Source organism: Dermacentor andersoni, chromosome 10 (genome assembly GCF_023375885.2).
Source record: "Dermacentor andersoni chromosome 10, qqDerAnde1_hic_scaffold, whole genome shotgun sequence".
NCBI lineage: Eukaryota > Metazoa > Arthropoda > Arachnida > Ixodida > Ixodidae > Dermacentor > Dermacentor andersoni.
In genome coordinates this window covers 133819496-133838525 of record NC_092823.1, presented here as the reverse complement: position 1 = coordinate 133838525, position 19030 = coordinate 133819496, and the positions used below count along the sequence as shown (strand labels likewise).

Genomic DNA, 19030 nt, shown 5'->3' with positions numbered 1-19030 from the left:
CCATAGACGGTGGCGCCAGGTTTCCGTCTAGGTGTTATAGTGAGAAACTCTACGGGGGACAGTCAATGCATTGAACATACATCATCTCCCTTTCAAAACCATCTATTTTTGAGCCTGCCCTAGGAAGATGTTAAAGCAATAACCATAGCTCACAGTGTTCGACTACAGTGCTTATTCTATTCTAATGTGTGCCTTTTTTGTTTCTTTTAAAGAAAATTGGGCCGAAAATTACCCGCGCGGTGCTATCGGACACGAAATCATAATTGGCAAGCTAAATTTAGGAAATCGGTCACCATTGTTCAACGCATATTTCCCTTGCCAATTTTTCTTGCTAAAACATCGCATATGCAATAAATTTCTGCTTTGTTTAGGAGCTTTAATGTCATTTTTACATTAGTTTTCTACTTTTGACACATAGAAAGTTAGCATGGGTGTGATTTTGGGTGTGTGTTAGCATCGGGCAACTACTGACAAATGAATCAGCAGTGTGTTTTCACGTTTGTTCTGCATCTTCTTTAATTGGACACGCTGGACAACTAGTTCACTTTTCTTGGTCTCATTTGGGTTGGAATTAATGAAAGTTTTGACTGTATACATGGGGTTTCTGTTTTGTCCTGGCACATCTTTACGATTACTTGTTAGCTTGGTTTAAGGAAATTTTCCGCGTCAAGTTTTTAAACAGCAACATTTAGATTAATTTCTCTGCCATGTGCTTCAGTACAATTGTTCTCGTCACTTGAAAATACATAAGCAAGTCACCCATGGTGATTACAGCTGTTACCGCATTTACTCTATTCTAACGTGCCCTTGATTGTAATGCGCACCTGTTTTCCATGACCAAATGAAAAAGAAGACCTTTACAGTACCGCATACCTCATGCCTCCATACAGAAGTGCAATGTTCTCTCATTTGTAAAAACAAAGATTTACTCCCAATGTGCTAAAGTTGCGATAAATAAAAAAATTTGCAGTTTCGCTCGAAAGGCGAAGCATCAATTGTGTTAACACATTAGTAGACAGCTATACGAAATAAGGATAGCAGTTTTATTGGCCGTATAAACTTGTTAACATCCGCTTACTAACTAAATTAACCAGCATGGTGCCACGCGCGCACAAGCAAACATGAACACATCTCACTGTATGACTGCGGAAACTCGCTGTCAAAACACTGGAGTGAGGAAGCATGGCAGCAGCAGTGAGCGATTAGACCTTCGCGTTGCCGCTTCAACGTAAACTAAGCGTCAGGTACACAGTGCACACAAAGCTTAGAGCCCTCTGTGCTCCTAGATTCTGTACTCATCGCAGCTCGCTTTCAAAATAGCATCCATGCGACCGTGCCATATGCAGCAGCCGCCGGAGTAGAACGCCTCTCCTTCTGTTTGCGCCAGTCCGGCACGCAAGTTTCGGGAACTCCGTACGCCCGTGATGCAGCCTGATTTCTGTCCGTCTCCACTCACATGATAACTTTCCTTTTAAATGTGACATCATGATGAACTCGGCATGTCTTCGCAGTCGGCACTTCCACGCTGATAGAGAAGACACAGAAAACAGTGGACACAGAAGGCAGACTGTAGACTAACCTAAGCACACGCACGTAGCTTCCTCCATGTGCACTACAGCACATGGAGGAAGCTATGGCAGCTAGGCTCGAAGCACGTGTGAGGTGGCCATATTGAAATAGATGGCAATATGGTAATGCAGATATGTGGTCTACTCGACTCTAACACACACACAATTTTAGGACCCATTTTATAATTTCAAAAATGCTCGTTAGATTCGAGTAAATATGGTAGAACGTTGAGAAGAGTTAGTGGCACATACACAGTAAACAATGTTTTGCATAATTAACTTTTTATATAGTTAGCTTAACTATGTTGGTGGCCACAATGTAACTAAAGAAGCAGTGAATCCAGGTGTATTTTACCATAAGTGCTGAACACCCACATTAAGGAAAGATAGCTGAACCTTTTTTGAAGAAATCAACATTTCAGCCTACTCAGTGCATTTTCTGTCGTGATTTTATGAAACTCAATTTGATGACGCTACTTGACATCTCTGCAGACATGGTAAATTGACATTTCAGCAATACGTGTATTTCTTTTCTTTCACTTTGCAAAATTAAAAAAATATAGAGACACAAATCCTGGAAATACCTGTATTATGTTAAAAGCCTTGAAATTCAAGCACTGACTTGTCCTTCTGTCTTATTCCCTCAAAGGCCAAGCAAGCCAAGGGCATCACAGTCCATGCAGACGACCCAATTAGCTTCGGGCAGCTGGCTGCTAAAGGAAGTCTGGCTGGCACAGAGGTGGGTCTTACTTTACGACTTCACTTGACACAGACACGAATATAAGAATAGCCTTGGTGACAGTATAACTGCTCATGTGCTGGTATAATAATACTGCTACATGTCATTGTTTCGGGTTTAGCTGGTGTTTGCTTTCACTGGGTTATCACTGTTAGCAATTTGCTACTCATTGCAAGGCATGAGCACCTACAATATCTGAAGCTTCTTGAATGTTGTCACTGCTTCTCTTGGGAATCGGGCATGTCTGATCCGATTGCATGCACATCGCGAATAGTATTGTACATTCTCGATTGTATGCGTGCGAGATATAGTGCGACTAATGCTGGATGCGTCGGCTTCCATGGGCGGCGACAGTATTGACGATACTATAATAAGATACTATGGCATCAGCTGAATCCTGGCACAGCAAAGTATGGATGTGTCAGCATCCATGGGTGGCAACAGTATTGATGATACTATGATAAAATGCTATGGCATCAGTTGAATCCCGGCACAGCGAAGTTCACTTCAACGAAATTTTTGCCACAACGAAGATTTTTTTTCATTCCTCATCAATGTCTTGTAGAACATGCATCGAAATGCCCTCCAAAACAAAATACTTCGCAGACAGATTTTCACTTCAGCGAAGTTCTTATGGAGCAGACGTGAGCAGAATTATTTAAACTGTAGCTCATCAAAACTCCTAAAACAGTTTTTTCATGCCTTGACAAACCATCGACCTTGATAGCAAAAACACAAATTGCAGCTGCTCTGGCCATGACGCGACATAAACAAAACAGACAGCCGCCATGCTGCTTTGGTGATGGCAATGCAGCGTGCTCTTATGGAGGAGCGTCCGAGCTCCAAGGAAACATCTTGAGTCATATTGGTTAGGAAAATGGTGAGCATACAAATAACATACATGCAATAATTTTGTTTTTATAGTAATTATTCATTTTTTACAGTTTTGTGAAAATGTCTCCGGTGTACAACACCAATTACTATACGAAGTAGTGGTTGTGAGGTCAAATCTCGTTAGAGTGTGACAGGGCGTTTGGGTAACACACGCTTGACAACGAACGATTGCACGCCATTTGGTCATTTTGTCTCGAAGCTGTTGGATCGTCAGCTGAAGCATGTCGCACTTGACAAAGAAATGCAAGTTTCTGTCACTAGAACAGAAGGCTCGAGTTATCACCCAGGCTGAAGCTGGAAAGGAAAAATCAGTAATTGCGGAAGAATTTGGAATTCTGGCCAGCTCTCTTTGACAATAGAGTAAAAGCTCGCTAATTCGAATTCTGCGGGGATGCTACAAAAATTCGAATTATACAAAATTCGAACTAATGAAAGTAAAAAAAAATCGCTCGGTTAAGGTGCATACACATTCCGACGTGGCATGAGCATGAGCGCACACACTCTACGTCACGTTGGCGGGAACATCTATACTTCCAAGCACTGGCGCAGCCAACTTACCGGACACTGCCAACGTGGTCCGACGTCGAGATGGCTCTTGCTCCATCCGCGCATTCGTCGCGCCGACTGGCACGGGGAAATGTCACAGTTTCGCCCGAAAAGTGAAGCATCAATTGCAATAGCAAATTAGTAGATAGCTATACGAAGTAAGGATAGTAGTTTTATCGGCCGTACAAACTTGTGAACATTCGCTTACTAAATTAACAAGTACGGTGTCACGCACGCACAGGTAAACATAACACATCTCGCTTGATGACCGCGGAAACTCGCTGAAAAATGCTGGAGTGAGGAATCGGCGCAGTAGCAGCAAGCAAATTGACCTTCGTACAGCGCTCGCTTCAACGCGAAACGAAACGTAGAAAGCACATCGCATACGAAGCTACTGGCACTACGCGCACTCTGCAAACATTGCAGATTGCTTTGAAGATGAGACCCATGTGGGCGCGCACTTTGGCCACGTTGCAGATCGCTTTCAAGATACGACGCCCACATGGCCGCACCGTAAGCAGCAGCCGCCGGAGAAGATCGTCTCCCCTCCCTCCGCCTCACCCTCGTGCCTCGTGCATGACAGGAGAGGGCGTGCATCCACCCCGCCTTCCTCGCTCGCGCATGCGAGATTGAGCTGTGTGCGCTGGCTCACCCTCGCACGCTGTCGCTCGCATATACAGCATACAGTGCACGGCGACAATTTTATCGGTTTGAGCTTTGTACAGAACCTCATGGGAGAAAAGCGACCTGCAACAGAGGTGTTGTCCATGCCTGGCCAAGTGCAAATGCGTCTATCTCCAGTCAGGCCTAAACAAAGGGCTGCAGATGGAAAAAGCAAAGCAACTGCCGGCGCTGTGAGGCCAGTGTCGCCAGCGTGCCCCCACGCACTAGCACTCTCCGCATCTACGATGGTGCGGAGTTCAAATGATCGGTGACAGTGCAGATTTCAGTGTGAATTAGCAGGATGTGTTACATATTGCTTTTAATACATTCCTAAACGGACTGCGGCGGCTACTTCGAATTATCCGAAATTTTGAATTAACAAGCTTTTACTGTATTGAAGAGCTAGGATGCTATAGCCAATGTTCTAGCTTCAGGGACATCAGCGACGCACAAGAAAGTGACTCAGCCGGTGCACGAGGTCTTAGACGAGGCAGTTTACACCTGTTTCGTGGACACGTGGCCGAAGAAAATCGCCCTTGTTGGTGATATTGTGCGGCAAAAAGTGCTGGATTATGCCTGCATGCTTGGAACAGACGACTTTAAGAACAGCGTAGGTTTGCTGAACAGATTCAAGTCATGCCTGTGGGATTCTCACCCGTGCTCTTGGGACAAAAGAATGACAACACAGTAGTGCAAACAATCACAAGGGCATTTATTGCACCTTTCATAGACTAATGCCTGCTAGCCAAGTTGCTATCCACAAAACATGCCGATGGGCGTGCAACAAATCGCGAAAGTCCGACTCGCCGCAACCGGATAACAAGCAAATATGTTCGCCCCAAGCTGGACACCAATGCCTGGTTGTTCGCGCGTATGGTCACGTGAACGGTGGCGCGTTCGAACAATCGTGTTCGTCCATTCCGGGAAAAGCCTCGCGAGATGGTCTCGCAGAAGCATGGATCGGCGCACACGCCGGAAGTCCGCGCCGCTTGCTGATCCTGAGCCAAAGAGGAATAGCCTTCTCCTTTTTGCGCCCAAGTAACCCCGCCATTAGGTGGAATTAGCAGAGCAGCACACCACCTCTCGTACTACCCTGCGAGCATACAGACTGCCGCGGTAAAGCCACGCGGTGAAGCCGAATTACAGAAGACGGGAGCTATGCGAGAAAGCAACATATCAGGAGACGCGTGAGAGTCGCGCATCCCCGCATCCCCCCAACCTTATATCACTACATATTCTGGCGAAACATGTCACACGGTCTAACATCAACGCGTGCTTCGCGAACAAGGTAGTACATGCAACAGTGGCCGCGCTGAGGAAATGTCCACACACTGTCCATAACATGCGAGCCGACATTGTCCTTGGGGTACACCGCTAGCATTCACTGGTCACAGCAGCAGCTCTGCAGACTTGTTAACACGATTCCAGGCCAGGACTCCGGAAACGCGACGCAGTGGTCGGTACGAGCAAGTATCGCTCACGCCGACACGCTCTGCTGGTAAGAGCCGCAGTAGCTGTTGGTGATCGCCGGCTCTTTTCTCTACCGCTGAGGGTTGTGAGCCGGATGCAGGCGGCCGCTAAAGTCGCTGCGCCGAACTGGCCATAGAATCACCATTGCCCGGGGTGGCTCGATCGTAGTCCGGGGCAGCAGCGCAGACGATGTGCAGGTGGCAGCAAACCAGGGGTGACTCTAATCACGCTGCGTACACTCAACACACTCGGCAAACACTAAAGTAGTGCAAGGGAGAGGAATTCTGCATGCGCATCGCCCACGTAGTACGATGTTCAACTCGGCTAGCAAAAGATCGGGCGGCTACTCAGATGCTAAGTTCACGTGAACGAAGCTCGCTTCCTTGAGTTGAACGAGTAGTTTGAATTCGTGCTAGGCTAACTAGAATGAGGGAAGCAAAGTGCAACACCTCAATGCCACGGTCCACCAGGTTGTGTCCCTCCGCGTGCGACGGGCAGCTTCATAAAGCCTTGGGCTTAAAGCGTCGCTACCCTAACAACCGGCATCCAAAAAACAACACCCAAAATGGGCGCCAAACAGGCAGCCGCGAGGAGACATCAACTCTATTAGGTGGTCCTACCCCTCTCGGTGCACACAACATCAGAGTTGATGGCGCCCACCGTCCCAGACGGTGACGGAGCGCCCGGTGCCAGGTCGCATTACCAGTCAGCCCGTAGCGGCACCCGTGGCCCCCGGCCACCCGGCTTCCAGAGCCGCGACTTTATCAGAGTCAGAGATAGAAGAAGCTATTTACATAACAAATTCGGACCACCCACGAGGCTTCTGTACTCACTTGCTTCAGGCTTGCCAATGCTCGGCGGGCGCTAAGCCTCGCTCTCCCAGAATGTAGACCATGTGGCTCTCGTACCGACGAATGTCGTAAAAAAAAAATCATTTGCAAAAAGGCTTAGCATGTTGAACAGTTCAAACACACTATGCAGCCACCGTCACCTCGCTCAAAAAAGCACGCCGCTGACAGTAGCGATCAAAATCCACGCTAGCCCTACGCTTCGGTTCAAACAAAGGTCTCGAACGAAACAAAACTGTTAAAACTATCGTCCGATGCCCCAAGAGCCCCACGTTGGGTGCCAGATGTGAGGTTCTCACCCGTGCTCTTGGGACAAAGGAACGACAGCACAGTAGTGTAAACAATCACAAGGGCATTTATTGCACCTTTCATAGACTAATGCCTGCTAGCCGAGTTGCTATCCACAAAACATGGCGATGGGTGTGCGACAAATCCGACTCACCCCGACCGGATAACGAGCGAATATGTTTGCCCCATGCTGGACACCAACGCCTGGTCATTCACGCGAACGGTGGCGCATTCGAATGATCGTGTTCATGCATTCCGGGGAAGGCCTCGCGAGACGGTCTTGCAGAAGCATGGATTGGCGCACACGCCGAACGTCCGCTCCGCTTGCCGACCCCGAGCCAAAGAGGAAGAGCTTTCTCCTTTTTGCACTCAAGTAACCCTGCCGTTAGGTGGGGTTAGCAGAGCAACACTCGCGCCATCTCTCGTACTGCCCTGCAAGCATACAGACTGCCGCAGTAAAGCCATGCAGCAAAGCCGAATTACAGGAGACAGGAGCTATGCAAGCCACAGCCACATGCCACAGCATCATCGGCAAAGTTTTGTGCAGTGAAGCCGCTTTGGCGGATAGTGACAGCGCCACTGCGTGGATGTGAGCCAGCCTGGCAGGCATCCTGAAAGACTACGCACCATTGGATATTTATAATGCCGATGAGACCAAGCTCTTCTACGAGATGCTGGCCACCAAGTCCCTGGATTTTAAGGGGCTGCACTGCCACTGAGGCAAGCACAGTAAGAAGAGAATAACCGCGCTAATATAGACAGTTTGGACAAGCTGCCGCCTTTAGTCATCGGAAAAAGTGCCAAACTATGCTGCTTCAAAGGAAGTCGGAGCCTTCCCTCGAACTATGTGGCTAACACTTGGGTGCGGATGACCTGGGCTATTTCCGAAGAGTGGGTGCCTTCGACCATGACATAGGCAGGCCCGGCCCAAAGGTTTGTTTATATTTATTCAGACAATTATTCCACTCACATCATAGAGGACGCCGAGCTGGAAAACGTGCAGGCCAAGTTTTTCCCACTGAACTGCACCTCTGTCTTTCAACCCCTCGACCAAGGAATCATCCAGAGCGTCAAGCGAGCCTACCATGGGTGGACCTCTTTATGGTGCTCCAAATGATTGCCGCTTTGTGGTGCACAATGAGAAGCGCCATAATCTGCAATTGTTTCTGCTATGCTGGGTTCGCTGCGCAGGCTGCCGAGACTTTGGACTCTGAGAGGTAGCAACAGAGACTGGTCACCGTCTGATGAAGTCGCAGCTGCGTGGGCAGCCCTGCAGGAAAGTGGAGATGCGCCTCCCAATGTACATCCCAACGTGTACGTCCAAGCCGACTCATGCATGGTGGTGCACGGAGCATTAACAGACCAAGAAATTCTGAAGAGCGTCCGGGAAGACTGTGTTTCGTTGGACAAACATGAAACAGCTGCGCAACGTGAACCCAGACCGCCGATTACATTGCAGGTCACGGACGCATTCGATACAATCTGGCGTTGCATCGGGTCCCAGGACGACAATGAGACAATGGCTGTCCTGGCGGCATGCAAGAGTCATGTTGTGCTATCGCTTGTCAAGAAGCGCGAACAAGCTAAGCTGACCGATTTTTGGAATTAAAGCTTGCTTTTTGCATGACTGAGTCATGTGTCACCTGTGTATTTGATAATATCACAACAATGAACTTTTTCAACAACGAAATTTTTTGCGCCCTTATCAATTTTATTGTAGCGGAATTCAACTGTATACTATAGCAGTAAAGGCAAAATGGATGTGGCAAAGTAATTTCGGCTCCTTCTCCAACTTCTTTGTTAAGAGGTTTGACTGTAGTACTCTAGCAGCGATTTAAACAAATGGCAAAGTTAGGAGGTATGCTGAAGCAGTGACAAACTGCACTCGGCAATGTACATTTCTGCATTCTAATACTGATGTAGTTAGATTGCAACTGCATCTGTTTGAAAACCTTATTGCATATTACCATGACCATTGGATAGTATTGCCACATGGTGTCGCACAGCAAGGGGACTGAAGAGAAAGAGAACGAGGTTCGTCTCGGCATCGCGCGTCAACGGTTAGGTTTCGTGAACTACAAACGCCTGCATCCCCATTCAGCGTGTATACTTCAGCAGGGTATACGCGACAATTTGGTGGAGGTGCTGGGTACACCCAACTTATGCAGGAGACCCCACTGGGCAGCAAGAACCTCGCACAATTGGAGTTGACTCCAGTTCACCGTACAAGCCGGCGAATACGAGGCCTCGCCCCAGAATTTGGAAACCTCCAGGATAAAGTGATGACTACGACCACTGCGACTTCTACGGAAAGGATGACGCCGACTTACCTAACGCTGCTGAACCCCCAAGTGCCGACGGCTTTTCATGGCGACATATTTGAAGACGTGGAAGACTGGCTGGCGGAGTTCGAGCGCGTGGCTGCGTTTAACGAGTGGGACAACAACGCCAAACTCAGGAACGTCTACTTCAGCCTCCAGGATGGCGCTCGCACGTGGTTTGTTAACCGCGAAAGTGCCGTCATCATGGCCTGAATTCCAGCGCAAGCTACTGGAGACTTACTCCAGCCCCGATCGCCGGGAAAAAGCGGAGCGAGCCCTTCAGTCACGCATCCAAAAGCCCAATGAGAGCGTCACGATGTACGTGGAGGACATGACTCGTCTCTTTCAGCGTGCCGATCCGAGCATGTCGGAAGAGAAGAAGGTGCGTCATCTGATGAGAGGCGTAAAGGAACAGCTCTTTGGCGGTCTTGTTCGGAATACGCCCAAGACTGTCGCGGAGTTCCTCACCGAAGCCACCGCAATGGAGAATACGCTGCAGCAACGGCCGAACATGTACAACCGACAAGTAAATTTCGCCTGCACTACGCCGGTACTCGCCTTGCTTTGCGAGCTGATTCGCTCAGTGGTTCGCAACGAGCTGCAGAAGCACCACGGTACGTCGCCACCGTCAGTCAGCTCCCTCGCCAGCGTCGTACGCAACGAAGTACAGCAGGCACTGCAGGCAGTGCCTGCAGCACTGCCTGCAGTGCGCTTCAGTGCGCAGTGCGGCAGTGCGCCACCTGCTGCAGGCAGGTGGCGCTTTACTGCCTGCAGCAGTGAAGCGCCACCTCTGCCAAGTGAGCTCGGCGGAAGACTTACGCAGAAACATTACTGAGCCCCGCCCCAGCTTTCGCACCTACTTATGTTGCGTCGCCAGTCGCGTTGCAATCGGCGCAAGCCGCTCCGACAACTCCGCTACCGTACTTTGACGACCGCCGAACGCCAGCGAGGAAATCAGAGGTTTGGCGAGCACCTGACCGACGACCGCTGTGCTACCACTGCGGCGAAGCTGGTCATGTGTATCGGGAGTGCCCCTATCGACGACTCGGCCTGCGGGGTTTTTCTATCGATTTGCCTCGACCTAGGTTTGGCCAGAGGCCTCCCGACATCGCAGAATTCATCGAGCAGCAGCGCAGTCCGGGCACATCGCAGCGGCAGTCACGCTCACCATCACCGCGGCGATATTTCCCTGCTCGTGATACCACCTCGAGGACGACGCAAGGGAGATCACCAAGTCCACGCCGGGAAAACTGACGTCAGCGACCTTCCGAGGCGGGGCCGCTGATACTCGACGCGCTGAAGACCTCGTATCGTGCCGACCGCAGAACGAGAACACGACGACGCCAGAACCAGTTCCCGCAACAAGATTTCACTGGACATACCTGTGTTGATCGACGGCAGGAAAATGAGTGCACTTGTAGATACCGGCGCCGATTACTCCATTCTTAGTGGCAAACTGGCGAGGGTTCTGAAAAAAGTTACGTTGCCCTGGAACGGGGCACCAGTTCGCACTGCAGGTGGCCACGTCGTCACACCACTTGGCTTATACACGGCGAGAGTAGAAATTCGCGGTGCTGCTTTTCTCGCCACTTGTCTGGTTCTGCGCGAGTGTTCCCGCGATTTAATCCTTGGGATGGACTTTCTCCGGGAATATGGCGCCATTATTGACCTCTGCGAGCGCAGCATCACTTTCTCGACGCAAAGGGCAACAACACAGACCGACGCCGTTGGACACAGATCCGCACTTCGCGTTTCGGACGACAGCATCATGATACCGCCGCGTGCAAGTGTTATGGTTCCGGTCAAGTCCGACGAGCTACAAGACGGTGAAGCCATTGTAGAAGGCAACATTTCTATGTTGCTGTCCCAAGGTATTTGTGTAGCGTGAAGCCTTGTGGAACTTCGTGGTAACCAGACAGCGGTCCTCGTTACCAACTTTACGTTTGAGCATCGGCACATTTTTCGTGGCACTGCCGTCGCCTACGCCGAACCATCAACGGACATTGTCGAGTGATTTGCTTCTGAAGTGGACACAGACGACGGTTCACTCAGAGACATCGATGTAGGCTCCGAGCTTATGGACGACCAAAAGAGCGCACTGCAGGAACTTCTGAACGAATTCCACGCGTGTTTCGCTCGGTCTACTAAGGTGGGCCAAACGCCGATCATGAAGCACCGAATAACGACATCCGCCGACGCACGCCCCATCAAACAACAGCCTTATCGTGTCTCGCCGAAAGAACGTGAGGCAATTCAAGCCCAAGTCAAGGAGATGCTAGATGATGGTGTCATTCAGCCTTCGCACAGTCTGTGGTCGTTCCCGGTCGTTTTGGTCAAGAAAAAAGACGGAACGCTTCGTTTCTGTGTTGATTATCGACGCCTCAACGATGTCACCAAGAAGGACGTGTACTCACTACCACGTATCGATGACTCTTTAGACAGGTTGCGGCGAGCTAAGTATTTTTCGTCTCTCGATCATCGCCAGACAAATGGCTTGACCGAACGACTGAACAAAACGATGACTGACATGCTGTCTATGTACGTAGATGTACAGCACAAGACGTGGGACGAGATACTCCCATACGTAACGTTTGCCTATAATACTGCTACGCAAGAAACAACACGCTTCACGCCGTTTTACCTCGTTTACGGCCGTGAAGTGCAGACTATGTTAGAAGCAATGCTGCCATGCGACAACATCGATCACCTCGATCTCGCCCAAGATGCCGAATTCTTCGTGCAGCACGCGGAAGAAGCCCGTCAGCTTGCCCGAGTGCGCATAAAGAAACAACAGAGCATCGATGCGCAACGTTACAGTCTCCACCATCGACAAGTCGAGTTCCAACCTGGCGATCAAGTTTTGGTCTGGACTCCCGTGCGCTGAAAAAGACTATCCGAGAAGCTTTTGAGTCGCTACTTCAGACCTTACAAAGTGTTGAAGTGAATTAGTGAGGTGAATTACAAAGTCCTTCCTTACGGAAGCCAGCCTCCCCGACGTCGACAACCGCAGTCTGAGATTGTGCATGTTGTGCGGTTGAAACCGTACCATAGCCCCTAAAATTCGACGTTTTCAGCCGCTTAGGTTAGTTTTTGTTGTTGCTCGTCCCTCAGTGCCTTGTGACTACATCGCGCACCACAGTGATTGTGACTATGGCCTATGTGTTCGTCCTAGGCCATCTCGACGCTCTCACTTCAAGCCTATGTTTGTTTTCATTCTTTTTTTTTTTTGATGAGGGGGTAGTGCCACATGGTGTGGCACAGCAAGGGGACTGAAGAGGAAGAGAACGAGGTTCGTCTCGGCATCGCGCATCAACGGTTAGGTTTCGTGAAGTACAAACGCCTGCATCCCCATTCAGCGTGTATACTTCGGCAGGGTATACGCGACAGTATGTAATGCATCATGGCACACCTGTGCATCTTGGGTGATGTATTGGTGACATGACAACTTCTTGTGTCTAAGCTGACCACAGTAATTTTGTCTGCTGCAGAACATGTTTGAGGTCAGCCTGCATGCAGCAGTGGCCAGCAGCCGGAACGAAGACCTGCTTTCGGCCTCCAAGCTGTCCAAGGTGACCCAGCTGACAGGCTTCTCAGACCCAGTGTACGCCGAGGCATATGTGCACGTCAATCAGTACGACATTGCGCTCGACGTGCTTGTGGTCAACCAGACAGCCGACACCCTGCAGAGCTGCACTCTTGAGCTGGCCACATTGGGCGACCTGCGCCTGGTCGAAAAGCCAACACCCGTTGTGCTGGCACCCCATGACTTCTGCAACATTCGCGCCACTGTCAAAGTGGCCTCCACCGAGAATGGCATCATCTTTGGTAACATAGGTAAGTCCTTTCTATGAATCCAAAATTTTTGCACCTTGCTGAGCATGTGGGTCCTGAATATGAAGCTTACCTTGAGGCCCGATATCAGGTTTCCTGTCTGCATTCACAGAAAATGCATGCCGTGTTTTTTAAGATGATTTCTATATTTCTTTAGCAAGCTAAAGGCAAACTGCAACAAAATTTCACTTCAGCCAAATTTGGTTATACAGTACACTTCCGTTAAATCAACTTCAGTAATTCTATTTTTCAGTTAATTTAATGCCAACCAAAGGTACGAACCTGTGCCCATATGTTTCAAGGGACCAAACTTTCGTTATTTCGATCCTGAAATTAGCCTTCGCCGATAATTTTAACTTTGCTCGTCAGTACACACGCGCCTGACCGCAGTGGTTACCCCAATAACAGCAGCATCTGCCTTGATAGTGCTTAGGATACAACGAATGCGTTGAACATGCACAATCTCCCGATGAAAGTGCATTTTTCCATCCTGCCTTGGCAAGATTTTTAAGTGAGAACGGTAACTCACAATGAATTATTACAGTATTTACCCAATTTTAATGTGCACTTTCTTTTTCCAAGAAAATTTGGCTGAATATTGCTTGGATGGTGCAAACCGATATGAAACCAAAAACAAGACCGCATTCGCGGCGTTCGCAACAGCCTACCATCAAAGCCAGCCTAGCCATCATCGCCATTGTCATTGCAAAATGCCAACCATGGACGGCAACAAAACGATTTCTTGTATGGCATGACAATGACAAAGTGGTGCTTTCCGAACATTAAGAAAGCAAATCCCAGAGATAGGTAATTTTGCATGCTACACCAGGGGCAAGTCACGTTACCTGTTTTAGCCATTTCGAAGGATCGCATCCGTCACAGGACGAACTAGCGAAATGGTTAGTCTAGGTGTGGGCCACCATCTCGTTCGCAATTGTTGCGGAGTCATTTGATACATGAAGTACAGTGGAATATCGATAAAACGAAAATCGTTTAAACGGAACTGCCTCTTAAACGGAATACCATCCTCGTGGTTGGTTGGTTTTATATTCATGCAGTTGTATTCAGCCTTGTCTCTCAGTAAGTGGAACTCCTGATAAACGGAACTAATTTCCCTGGTCCCTTCAGGTTCCGTTTAAAGAAAGTCCACTGTATATCAAACGCACTATGAACCATACTAAGGACGACATGTTGTAGTCCTTCATACACAGCGATAAAGTGCTGTTTGAGAGTGATGACTATGGACATTAAGTATATAAATTGTATTGTGTGAACGTGACGTCCGCTGCTTTCGTCTTTTTCTTATTGCCAGAATGGGAGGAATGCTATGTTTTCCTTGCTTAAAAAAAAAAATGTGTGCACATTCGATGTGTACCTGATGGTTAGGGGATTTGACGCAAATCTCGGACTGTGACCTCCGAGATTTCAGCATGCCGAGGGCCGTACCAAGTCTCGGATGCCTAGAATTTGCACTGGTGCTCAACATTCTGGTTTCCAGTGAACAGTGATGGTCACGTTTTCCAGTTTCGGCATCCAAAAGGTGTTTTTGCAAGCTTCTTGCGATGCCTCCACTCGAATTTCAGTCCTATAAAATTTTGCACCAGGACTCCTTTATACCTACATTACCCAAAAATAGTTCTTTTATACGGTCCAAAGCTTTGTTGCAGTTGTTTGGAACACAAGGTTGTGTGTTCTACTTCCAGCAGCACCAATGTTTTGTTAGGAGTGTAATGCAAAAACATCTTTGTACTGAGGTCTTGGTGCATAAAAAAAGAACACTGTGCACATTCAGAATTACTCCAGTGCCCTCCATGAGAGTGTCCTTTACAGCCAAGGTCCAGCATTTAAGTGTAAAATCTGATCAGGCGAGTCAGCATTTTTGTGTGGGTGAGTCGGTCACTCCTCACTAGGAGGCATCTTTTATCTGGGACCCAAGACCGCGTCTCTTGCAAAGATAAACTGGAAATGTCATTATGTTCCCATTGGGCAACCACTGCACCTGTATGGTTGATTCTGCTGCATTTGAAAGAGCAATTACGTTAATGACTGATGAATGCAGGCTTGTGATTTAGCCCATCACTTTTTTTGTGTGTGTATAAGATTGCCAAACACAAAGTTTAAACAGGCTGAATGTCTACAACCTTATGGCTCATAATGAAAACAGGTCTCTAGATTTGCTGCTTACGTAAGTTGCACAGCATTTGAAGCTGACGGGATTATTTGTTCCACTCACTAACTTTATATGAGTCACTTATAAAACATAATTTTTTTCTTTTCTGTGCAACAAATCTTTATCTGAGGCTACATAGTGGTCTTTGATTGGGAGTATTTCTCCACTCTCCTCCTGGATTAGAGAAAAGAAGTCTGTTTTGATGTGATGTAAACTTCCCTCTTTTGCCACATACAGTGCAGAGCATTTCCAAGGCTCTAAGCAAAAGCGTATTTTCTTTTTTCTGCCCAAGTATTGTGTATGTGAAGATTGTCACTGTCAAGCAGATTTTCTTCGTGGCTCTTACTTTTCACATCTATCACTTTTCACATCTTCGGTCAGGTTTTAGCTTAGGGTGCTTTATGGTTGAGTTGCCAAACATCTTGTAAAAGTCAGCCCAGCGCCCTTTTTCTTCAGTAGACCTTCTTTATGTCTAGACGATTGAACTGGCACCTTTCATGACAATTATTGGCCTTGTCAGATTCGCTCGTACATTTGCCACCAAGAACATGTTTGACACAGATGTGTGGGCAGCATATATGTGTGATGTGCATCCATCTCTTTGAGACAGTTGACAATACTAGACTGACCAGCAGTTTGGCGATTTATCGTTTGTTCTTTGGCCTGCACAGTGTACGACGTAAGTGGATCAACAAGCGACCGCAATGTTGTGGTCCTCAACGACATCCATATTGACATCATGGACTACATCGTGCCGGCCTCATGCACAGATACTGAGTTCCGCCAGATGTGGGCTGAGTTTGAGTGGGAGAACAAGGTGAGTCTTAAGTGTGGTGATGTCATATAAAAAAAATTTAAAAATTTAAGAAAAATTTCTCGTAATTTTGCTTTTGCTAGTACTGGGCAGAAAGGTTAATGAATTGACACAGGCGGACAGTCATGAGTGATGTGGCTGAAATCTTGACCTCGCTGTTTCTCAGGAGTGGCTCAGGAGGTGGTTTAATTGTAATTGGTAACTTCTTCCTTGAAAGAAGGTTTTGCATTGCCTCAAGCTGTAAAAAGTTGTGTTGTGGCCTGTGTTCATCGGTGACGCTTAGGCTGAGTAAATACACTCCAGTTAGTGGTAGGCTGGACAATAACATGAACAGTCACCCGTAAGGTGACTAACATGAGGACAGCAATCTGTTGTCTTAAAGGGGTACCGACACAAGAATTCAACTCTAAATAACTAACTACAGTAAATTTCATTGCTGCGAGCTCATAAGTATGGTCTGTAAAGTATCAATTGAAAATGCAGATTAGAACCCATTTTGATTTAAATTTGAAGTTTGTGCGAGCGACGAATCGGAAAGTGCAGCACCTATTAATCTAGTCATCGTAAATGTATGTAGTCATCAAAAATCATAAATGCACTGAAATGTGGTCGTTATAACCGATAGATCGTTATATCTGGGATCTTATAAGTGGGTTCGACTGTAGTTCAGTATATGCATTAAAAACATTACAACAATCGAGCGAAATCTCGCAGCAATAGGTTTATTAGTTGTGGAAATAATGTACCTTTTGTGAGAAAAAAACTGTATTTTCCAGAAATCACGTTTGAGTGTTCAGTTGTGAACCATTGAGCCCAAAACACACCAGGGACACAATATCTATCATTATTTATTTACCTGACACGCCTTTGCAAAATCCTTCCTGGCAATTACTCTAGCTTTTCTCTTGGACTTGCTTTTGACCCGCCTCGGTGGCTTAGCGGCTATAATGTCGCGCTGCTAAGCACAGGGTCGTAGGATCAAATCCTGGCAGCGGCAACCGCACTTTGATGGGGGTGCGATGCAAAAAATGCCCATGTCCCGTGCTTTGTGGGTGCGTTAAAGATCCCCTAATGGTCAAAATTAATCTGGAGTCCCCCACTATGGTGTGCCTCATAATCAAATTGTGGTTTTGGCACATAAAATCCCGGAATTCATTTACGAGCTGCTTTTGAGTAACTGAGCAAGACGGCAGCTATCGTCATGGGGCTCGCCCTTGTGAGCGCGGTCTGACCTTTTTGTTGACGTAGGGTGGCATGCCAGTTTCCCCAGAATCTGAGCTTTTTATCTTGGTTTGATGAGGAACGAGGCATCCCTGTCTCTTGTACGTAATGACAATTTTGTTAGTAAACAAATTTTGACACTTTCAACTATATAGTGAACAAACTTGCTGGTGTACAAACAAATGCACTGCTGCCAATAGTCAGCAGGGCAATTTTGATGAATATTCAAAATTTTGAAAAGATAAAATTAATTACGTAGCCAATTATATGCAGGAAAAATATTTGTTCTTTCAAGTTTTTAGCTCTTTTGAAACATTTGAAAATGTTGTCAAACTTGATATGAAGCCAAGCCAGCTTTTGTGTGCGGAAGGTGACTTGGATGCCACTTTTGAAGCACTTCCAGTCTCAGCATGCCATTTGGGGGATATATGCATCATGAAATGCAGTATTTCTTTGGCAACAAAATTGTAAAAACCACTTTTTTGAAGGATGTTGCCTACCATCCTTAAGGTGTTACCTACTATTACCCAAGGATATATTACCTGCCTACCTGAGAATATTACCTCCCATGTCGCAGGAATCCTGCCTACTTCAGGGCTAGTGGTTGTGCCTTTATTGTGAATGCACCTGACACAAAGAACTGCCTTGCAACAATATCATGGCAAGTATGCGCGGTAAATCATTAAGGCAGTGTTTTTTCACTAAAACAAGGAAGCTTGCATCTGTGCACCCTTGGTTAGCATGCTGGACAGCAAAAGTCTCCTGTATGTCATTGTGGCTTAGTACCCTTCTCTAAGCATTGCAGATAGTGTGTGTTTTCAGGCATTGCTTTTTGCAAAAATAAGTTGCTTTCCAAAATAAAACTCCTTGTTATGTCCTGTGTGTGTTATCCTCACGTGTGCCCTTCCCCATATGTGTTTTGCTCCCCGCACACGTTTTCACTTTGGGAGTTTGCATGAGCCCACAATGTGTAAATTTGCGTCAACAGGTGTCCGTGAATACGACGCTGTGTGACCTGCCTGCCTACCTGCAGCACCTCATCCGGTCAACTAACATGAAGTGCCTGACGCCAGAGAAGGTGGGTGGCTTTGAACTGTGGAGATCTGAGGATTCAGGACTGTTGATTCCTGGCATTTCTAACAGCTCTTTCTTTGCGCTTTAATATCATTCGACTATGGAATACCAACTGGCCTAAACTGTCACTCTTCTTCGTAAAGATCTCGTGGTGTTTGGTGGCATTGATAAATAACTGCAATTATGGCATTACGGAAGCACGGTTATATGTCGGGTCGCATTTTAGTGTTCAATAAATTAATGTCCCGTGTGACTCGAGAAGTGGGGCCCAGCAGGGCCCACAAGGGACACATGTGGTTCTGTCAGCTCGCATTCCACGCTTCTTGTGGGATCCTTTATAGAAGTACAGGTGTTACTTTTTTTTCTAAATGTTAAGAGGGAACTTGAGTCTTAGATCAAAAAATTTTAAAAATCCTTATTCATGCCATGGTGCTAAAAACTTGTAAGTATATGTAACTTTATGTGCTTATTTTGAATATGAGGTCCATTTTTGCTTATTTCTTTGGTTCTAATTTTATCCAAGTTTTCTTTACTTAATCTTTCTGTGGTTAAAATAGGGTAGATAGGTATGCTGATAAGAAAA

General features: G+C 47.2%; 1 protein-coding gene across 1 annotated transcript in view; it reads left to right on the top strand.

The window, feature by feature from the left end:
- betaCOP (coatomer subunit beta) overlaps positions 1-19030 on the top strand; it is a 41703-nt gene that overhangs the window by 19525 nt on the left and 3148 nt on the right. Inside the window, exons 8-11 of the mRNA XM_050192853.2 lie at positions 2218-2307; positions 12826-13171; positions 16010-16155; positions 18362-18451. Coding sequence (XP_050048810.1) covers positions 2218-2307; positions 12826-13171; positions 16010-16155; positions 18362-18451 — 672 coding nt within the window. The remainder of the gene's footprint in view (positions 1-2217; positions 2308-12825; positions 13172-16009; positions 16156-18361; positions 18452-19030) is intronic.